The sequence below is a fragment of the Phaseolus vulgaris genome, chromosome 11 (genome assembly GCF_051622355.1).
Source record: "Phaseolus vulgaris cultivar YP4 chromosome 11, ASM5162235v1, whole genome shotgun sequence".
Lineage (NCBI taxonomy): Eukaryota > Viridiplantae > Streptophyta > Magnoliopsida > Fabales > Fabaceae > Phaseolus > Phaseolus vulgaris.
The window spans coordinates 50,612,609-50,621,493 of NC_143508.1; the positions used below are offsets into that span (position 1 = coordinate 50,612,609).

General features: G+C 35.8%; 1 protein-coding gene across 2 annotated transcripts; it reads left to right on the forward strand.

The window, feature by feature from the left end:
* Positions 1–3,393: 3,393 nt before the first annotated feature.
* LOC137827299 (putative disease resistance RPP13-like protein 1) lies at positions 3,394–7,816 on the forward strand. 2 transcript variants are annotated; one of them, XM_090297402.1, is made up of 3 exons: positions 3,394–7,158; positions 7,337–7,445; positions 7,619–7,816. In XM_090297402.1, the coding sequence occupies exon 1, from the start codon at positions 3,525–3,527 to the stop codon at positions 7,095–7,097; it is 3,573 nt and encodes a 1,190-aa protein (XP_090153528.1). In that variant the 5' UTR covers positions 3,394–3,524; the 3' UTR covers positions 7,098–7,158; positions 7,337–7,445; positions 7,619–7,816. The 2 variants fall into 2 exon arrangements, with proteins under 2 accessions (XP_090153528.1, XP_090153529.1); XM_090297403.1 differs by lacking the exon at positions 7,619–7,816 and having other exon boundaries at positions 7,337–7,549.
* Positions 7,817–8,885: the final 1,069 nt, after the last annotated feature.

An 8,885-nucleotide genomic window follows, 5' to 3' on the forward strand; every position in this document is an offset into this window, starting at 1 on the left:
GAAACAAAAATATAAATATTTTTAATATCAATACCAAAATTTATGTTAATCGATTTAAAGAAAACAACTAATCTATTAGGAAGAATAAATAACCAATTAGTAAAACTGGCATGCTTTATATTTAAAACATTTCTAAGATTCTGTAATGCTGACGCCTGTTGTTTACACTTAACTAAATATGGTCAATATTACCACATACATTGTTAAAATTAACTTCCAGTATTAGAGATAATCATACCAGAACATCCTACAGAAAGTGTCTGGAACAAGCAGTTGCAAAAGTTAATATTGGATATAGCACCACATAGACACAAATTTTAGAATAAAGTTCAATCTTATAGTTATTATATGTAGTATGCATAGAAACAACATCCAACTCTATCCAAGCTCCATTTCATCCCTCAACAACGTACATTCATGATTTCTGCATGGTGAATGAACCGGGTGAGATTCTATCCAAAAAAAGAAAGTAAACAAATTATAAATAAGAGATTCCTAGGATTTGGGTCAGCTAAAATCTAAGTTTAAGTTTCTTAGATTGTCGAGAGGTGTTAGCGGTCGTCTACCAGATTTTAATCACTAACTGGTCTCATATCGTCTAGTGAGTATGACATTTGTCTATGTCGAACCTGAAGACTAAATTTTGGATCGTTTAATCACTTCATGTTTATTGAAACTAAAAACTAAATCACTGTGCACATTATTGGTTCTTACGAGAAACATATTCAGTTGGAAATTGTAAGACAGTTTTTGTTTTGCATATAGGAACCTGAACTTGACGGTTGTTCTTGAGTGTGAGAATTGAAAGTTCACTATGAAACTTGAAAGAAACATAGTGTTGTAATTTTAGATAATATTCATAGCAAAATTTTCTTTAGGGTTTTCAGTCGTGGATGTAGACTGAGTTTTCATTGAATCACGGTAAATTGTTTTGTGTGTGATTTTATTTTTTGGTCGGCAAAGAATAATTAAACTAAAAGGGGACACTTGAGGGTTTTCCAACCCTTTTACAAGAAAAAAAGTATATTTAGACTTCCTGAAAGAATTAAGCATGACAAAACCAATCCTTAAATATAAACTACATTAGCCCTTAGACTTACATAGCACACTTACATAGCATACCCACCAGCTTTCTGAAAACACACCAAAGCCTCCCAAAGCTGAATTTCCCTGCTGCATACTAAGGATGCTGCTGCAGATTTCAGGGTACTGTTGCATTAGCTCTTGCTGCATCATATACAGCACTTTTATGCAGTACGAAAACAGCACCAAAAAAACCAATCAGCACCCCCTTAAGTGCATCATACCGTGCTCGCTACACTCCAAGAAGAATTATGCAGCAAAATTGGACCTCATTGTGCATAAATCCACAATAAAGGTCGATGCAGCTGTACTCAAAATAACAGCTTCTAGGCATGCTTAATGCTTGACGGTGTACAATGGCATCTTTCCAAAGCCCTTAACCGTAACCACGAGGATCAAAACCAGTCTAAGAACATTCCAATGATTGCAGATTTTGGGCAGATTCCGTTCGCATACAAAAGGATTTTCAGATCATAAAGAAAATACCCTGCATTATCTTAAAAACACCTGTAAGAAACAAAGAAAAAAAACTGAGTGCATTGTTGGTAGTGATTCTAGCAACTCAATCTCTCCACAGCTTCCTACTTGCTTCTCCACCACTGCACCCTCTGAAAAGTTTCTCAACTCAATACTTGAATCTGTCCAGCACCTCTACTCACCATAAGCCTTTCCTCTGCAGCCAGTGCGTAGTGGCATCCATGGTCCGTTTTGTGTTTGATTCTTAATACTCTGTCCTACTCCTGTTTTACATTTTTCTTCCTTAAAATTGAGTTTTTCTCCATTTTTGTGTGAAATGATTGGCGAATCATTGAATTGTGTGTTTGTGCTCAACAACACTTAAGAAGTAAACCTAAATATCGTGTTAAGTTTGCTTTGCTTGATATTATACGAGCTAAGGAATTTACCTGAACTCTGGTTGAGGCTGCATTTTGATCGTGATTCTTTATTATTAGTTTTCTTGGCTATCAATTTTGTGTAGATTGCTGCAAAACCCTACAGATGTTTAAAAATGTTAATACTAAATTAGTTTGTCACTAAGATTTTGTCGGAAATAGATGGATGTCTGTATTGGGATTTTGCTGTTAAATTAATTTATATGGATACTTTTATGTGCAGTACCTATGAATATAATGGCGAAAAGAAGACTATGGCAGTTGCACAGTTTTGTTGTAACGGTGCAAGCTAAATACTTTAAATAATAACATTTTGGTATCAAGAATCACCAATCATGTCTACATATTTGGTTGCTGTTGTCATTGGTTTGTTTGATTACTTATGTCGAAGATCATACATCTGATGGTAAAATAAAAACATGTTTGCTCTTTACAATTTTAGGTTCTGCTTGTTCCAAGTCCTGATTGATGTGGCTGTGAAAACTTTGGAACTATCACTTCTTCTGTCTTTTCTCTTTGATCATATCACAAATGTTTAATAACATTGTGCTCTACCATGTAGATGAATCTTGTCTAAGTACATTTGTTTTAACTTTTCCTTCATGTTTGTTGCAATGAAGAGTAGAACCTGGAATCTGATTTAGGGATGGTCAACTTCCTACCAAACCCTTTGAAAGTCTTTGAATGCAAATGGTTTATCAGATGAATAGCTAGCTACCTTTTAGGCCGGCAGATGATTATTCTGCTTATTTTAGACATTGTGTGCAAACACATGAATAAATATATCACTAAATTTTAACAAGATCATGCACACTGGTTTTCTCTGGAATTCAACAAATAAAAAATTATAGTTTATATCATGCCGGTAATTTGATTTCTTTGGGAACAGCAAGTGCGCGATTGTTGCTGTGAGATAAAAGTATGAAATCCTCAAGGACCATGTATTTGGATTTGTTGTTATCCCAATTTAATATCCATTAAAAGCAAGAAAAATGAATTGAAATTGAGTATTAATTGTGAAATAAAGAGTTGAAGAAGAAAATAAGAAAGCAAATTAATAACTTGATATAAGAAAACTTTTAGGATTAAATTTTGCACAAGGATTTTTATTAATTTAATCTCTTATCCTATTATTTTGATTCTCCTTGAAGTAATGCAATATATGTTCTGAGCAACTAAGAAATCATATAATGCATAGTTCATATTAATATAGTCTGAACAGCTATTAGTTGGCCATCAAATCTTGAAGTAAAGCCATCTTTAAGAAAGCTGTTCTTACCTTAACTTCAGGTAAGTCTTACCTTCTCTGCGATATAAACAAGAAATTAAATAAAGCTTTGGAATTAATGAATTAAAAAAATATTATTGAAAGAGACTAATTCACTCAAGTTGGTAGAAAATACAATGAAACCGACAAGGTACCGTCCGGAATAATCAACTATGACTCACTCATTAACTTTTGTAACTCCTTCATTAACTTAACTAAGCTGCCCTTCCAATTTTCACAACCCTTTCTTCTCTTTCATTTCCCCACTTTCCCTTCCAACCATGCCAGTCCTTGAAACACTTGGTGGTGCTCTTTTTGGTGCTGTTCTCCAGCTCCTTTTTCAAAAGCTCGATTCTCATCAAATCCTGGACTACTTTCGTGGGAGAAAGCTGGATGAGAAGTTGCTGAAAAATTTGAGGAGGAAGTTGGTGTCCATCAATGCTGTGGTTGATGATGCCGAACTAAAGCAGTTCACAAATCCATATGTTAAAGCGTGGCTTAATGATGTCAGAGACGTGTTGCTGGACACAGAGGATCTGCTGGATGAAATAGACTATGAATTCTCCAAAACTCAGTCACAACTTCAATACCAAACCAGTTCTAGCCAGGTACGCATTCTTGAATCCAAGCTGAAGGAAGTCCTAGATGACCTTGAATCTCTTTTAAACCAAACGGATGATCTAGGTCTCAAAAATGCTGGTGGTGTCGGATCCGAATTTTGTAATAATAAAGGTTCAGAGAAAAGAAATGAGTCGTCATCATTGGTGGCTGAAGAGGTTATTTATGGCAGAGATGAGGACAAACAAATGATCCTTAATTGGCTGACATCTGATCATGAGAACTGTAGCCAACTGTCAATACTTGCTATTGTGGGTATGGACGGAATGGGTAAGACCACACTTGCTCAACATGTATACAACAACCCAATGATAGAGGATAAATTTGCTATCAAAGCATGGGTCTGCGTTTCTGATGAATTCGATGTTTTCAAGACAACTAGAGCAATTCTTGAGGCAATCCATAAGTCAACTGATGATAGCAGAAACCTAGAAATGGTTCAGGGACTATTGAAAGAAAAGTTGATGGGAAAGAAGTTTCTCCTCGTTCTGGATGATGTATGGAACGAACATCGAGACCAATGGAAATCATTGAAAACTCCTCTTAAATATGGTGCTAAGGGAAGTACAATTCTTATCACAACACGCATTAACAAAGTTGCTTCTACCGTGGGGTCAAACAAGATTCACCAACTAAAGCAATTACAAGAATATCACAGTTGGCAAGTTTTTGCTAAACATGCTTTTCAAGGTGATAACTCTAAGTCTATTTCTGAGTTGAAGGAGACTGGCATGAAGATAGTTGAAAAGTGCCAAGGACTGCCTCTGGCCCTTGAAACGGTAGGAGGTCTTTTACAGTCAAAGTCTTCTGTTTCAGAGTGGGAAGGTGTACTGAGAAGCAACATATGGGACTTACCAATAGAAGATAGTAAAATCATCCCCGCTTTGTTGTTGAGTTATTATCATCTTCCTTCTCATCTCAAGAGATGTTTCGCTTATTGTGCGTTATTCCCCAAAGACCATAGGTTTGACAAGGAGAGCTTAATTCTATCATGGATGGCTGAAAATTATCTACAATGCTCTCAACAAAGTAAGTCTCCAGAAGAAGTAGGTGAACAATACTTCAATGATCTATTATCAAGGTCATTCTTTCAACAGTCAATTACGTACAACAAAACATACTTTGTCATGCACGACCTTGTCAATGATTTAGCAAAGTACGTTTCTGGTGAAATGTGTTTCAGGTTGGGAGTTGATAACGCTGAAGGAGAAAGAGTACCAAAGAGCATTCGTCACTTTTCAACTGTAAAGACGGTTGAATGTGATGTGTATAGGAGTTTATGTGATGCTAAAAGGCTACGAACATTTATAACAGTTGTCTACTATGACATGTCAATGCAAGAGTTGGTCTCCAACTTTAAATTCTTACGGCTCCTATCTTTGACTTACTGTCGTGACATAATAGAGGTACCAGACACTATAGCCGATCTCATACATCTCCGTTCATTAGACCTTTCAGCCACACACATAGCGAGACTTCCTGACTCAATATGTTCACTCTATAACTTGCAAGTGTTGAAGCTGAACCATTGTACCTATTTGAAGGATTTGCCCTCGACTTTGCATGAGCTCACCAAGTTGCGTCGCCTTGAACTTATGGGAACTTATTTAAGAAAGGTTCCTTTGCTTTTAGGAAAGCTGAAGAATCTTCAAGTATGGATGGGTGAGTTTGAGGTTGGCAAAAGTAGTAGTGAATTCAGTATTCAACAACTAGGACAACTTGATCTTCGCAAGAGTTTGGTAATTATAAATCTTGAAAATATTGTGAATCCTTGTGATGTATTAACAGCAGATTTGAAGAATAAACCATATCTTGTGGACTTATATTTAAAATGGAATTTGAAGCGGGACAATGAGGATTCAATAAAAGAAAGAGAAGTACTAGAGTATCTACAACCTTCCAAACATTTGGAGAAGTTGTCAATCACGGGCTATTGTGGCACACAATTTCCAGGTTGGTTATCGAATAAATTTCTATTCAATATTGTGTCGTTAACCTTGAATAACTGTAAATATTGCCATTGGTTGCCTTGCCTTGGGACTTTTGCATTTCTCAAGGACTTGCAAATTCAAGGCCTTCATAAGATAGTGAGGATAGATGCTGATTTTTATGGGAATAGCTCTTCTGCATTTGCATCCTTGGAAAAGCTGAGGTTTACTGATATGAAAGAATGGGAAGAATGGAAATGCATGACGGGTTCTTTTCCACATCTTCAAAGTCTTGTTGTGTCGGAATGTCCCAAACTAGGGCACTTGCCAAAGAACCTTCCTCATTTAAAGAATTTGTCTATTTATGATTGCAAACAACTTGAGGCATGCAATCCCAGGACAGTAGAAATTGAAGGGGTGAAGATGGAGACATCTTCATTTGATATGATGGGGAACCTCCTATGCGATACTCCTCTTGAATACTTGTTTATTAATTCTTGTCCTGGCATGACTATTCCAATAAACCATTGCTACCATTTTCTTGTACATTTGGATATCAGAAAATGTTGTGAGTCTCTCACGAACTTCCCTCTGGACTTATTTCCAAAACTCTACCACCTTGGATTAATCGAGTGTCGTAACCTACAGATGATATCACAAGTGCAACCTCATGGTCATTTGAAGTTTCTGATAATTAAAGAATGTTCTGAATTTGAATCATTTCCCAATGAAGGATTATTGGCACCTCAACTAGAGACATTTTCAATTGAAGAATTGAAGAAATTGAAATCAATGCCTAAATGCATGTTTGCCCTTGCATCTCTTAATGATCTGTATATAAAGGATTGTCCAGGAGTTGAGTTGTCTGACGAATGTTTGCCATCAAATCTAAAATATATACGTTTGTTCAATTGCTCCAAACTTGTTACCTCACTAAAGAAGGGGGTTTGGGGAACCAGCCCTTCCCTAAAATCCTTGTCTATTGAAAAAAAGGATGTAGAGTATTTCCCAGGGGAAGGTTTGCTCCCACTCTCTCTTAATCAGCTAAGCATAAAAGATTGTCCAAATCTTAAGAAACTGGACTACATGAGTCTTTGTCACCTCTCTTCTCTTGAGAGATTGGACATTCATAATTGTCCAATACTCCAATGCTTACCAGGGGAGGGTCTGCCCGACTCCATTTCACATCTTAGCATTAGAGATTGTCCACTGCTCAAACAGCGGTGCAAAAAAGAAGAAGGCGAAGACTGGGAAAAGATTGCTCACATTAAAAGTATATGGGTTGATAGGGAGCAAGTAAACATATAAGACGAAGCACAAATTGAAAATTTCTAACACACCAATTCTCATATGCCTACATCTTCATCAGGTGCCACTTCTCCACATTATCTTTGAATCATTTCTATTACAATCTTATTTATGCAAATATTTTAATATGTTGATCATTTTCGTCACGCATCAGCTAATCTTCTTTTTAATGTTCTGTTTTACATGCAACAATTTCTATTATCGATATTAAAGTTGAGTAAACCATGTTTATATTTAAGGAACATAGAAAAAGGGGAAGGAGAAAATTCTGAAAGTTCTGGCATCAATTCCATCACGGGTGTACTCTATTGTTGGGAGTGGTCTTGGTTTCATCCATTCACTTGTTGGGTAAACTTGTTTCCTCACCACTCTCTTTCTTCCTTCTTCTTATTTCATACTTACATTATATGATTCTCTCTTCCAATATTATACCTTTCTTTCTCCCTTATTTTTTTTAAAATATGATTTCTATAGCTTTCTTCTCCCATACATACTGAGAATATTTCACTCTTTCTGATCAGCAAACATTAGCAGCATGATCAGGAAACAACAAAGATGTTGAGAGTGATGAAGCTCAAATATTCTTTCCACAGCCTGAAAATACTTGAAAGTAGGTGTTTTTCTAGCTTCTTTTCGACATTAGTTTGTGTGTAAACATATGAATGAATATTTTCCATTTAATGTATTGTAATGAATGTACACCTCATTTTCTGTCAACATTATGGACATAATTTTACATTGTATTTAATAAATTATCAATTACAAAGGTTCCATCATGCAAGTACATTTAAAAAGATTCAACTTTCTTTTCTTCAAAATCATTAATTGTAAACTTCTAAGGGCTCTCTTCAGTTATATTATCCCTGATAATTACTAAGCAATTATCACCTAAATCCAAAATTTCTTCATGTTCTGTGTGTCTTCTCCATTAATCTTAACTACATATTATTTTGTGAAAACTGGACTTTTACGTGTTAACAATATGAAGTAAATGTTGGTCTTCATAGAGTAGTAATTCGTCTAGAGTCATGTGTCTTTTCTTAGTTTTCCCTTCCCACCGAGGAATAATGAAGCTTTTACGAGGGGATCTAGTAGATCCCTTAGGATAAATATTCTACATTCTTAGTATGATTGAAGGATAATTTCTTCCTACTACCATGATTTCAACCTGCAACATGATAGGATTGGTGAAATAATCATTTTTTCCTTATTGAAAATACATTTTGAACTGTGTAATCGATAATGTATTTCTAGATGCATAATTCGTGTTGGCGGCTAGAGTCTTTGTAACCATTGATGGTGGTGGATCGAGGCGCTCTGAGAATGCATCTTGTTCATGAAGAGCAACCGTTGGTGGCCTAGCATGAGCGACAACGACGGAAAACTTCTTGTATAAGGGTTGGGATATTCTTGAAGTGTCATTTTTAACTTATTTATTTTTTGCTGATAAAAAAAAAACAACGAAGGACTCAGAACCGATGCACTTGCACTTACACTTTTGTAGCAACGTTGAATTGGTGAGCAATTTTGAGCAATTTGATGGTGCGATCTTTGTTCCCCAACATGATTGCTTCCTCGGCATTCCAAACTCAACATAATGCTTCATCCTTGTTACCTTCCATGACGAAAACAACTATTTCCCTAACTAACACAAAATTTGAGTGGAGTAGTAGCACATGGTGAATGAAATTGATGATTAGAATAAATTACGGAAGAGGTGAATTAAAAGTTGTTGTGATGTGTGAAATTTTTAGATGGAATGGAAGAGGGAAAGGGTGTTGTGTATTA

Bases quoted from the DNA above. Each gene is read 5' to 3' on its own strand.
- LOC137827299 (XM_090297402.1), top strand. From the start codon at position 3,525: ATGCCAGTCCTTGAAACACTTGGTGGTGCTCTTTTTGGTGCTGTTCTC.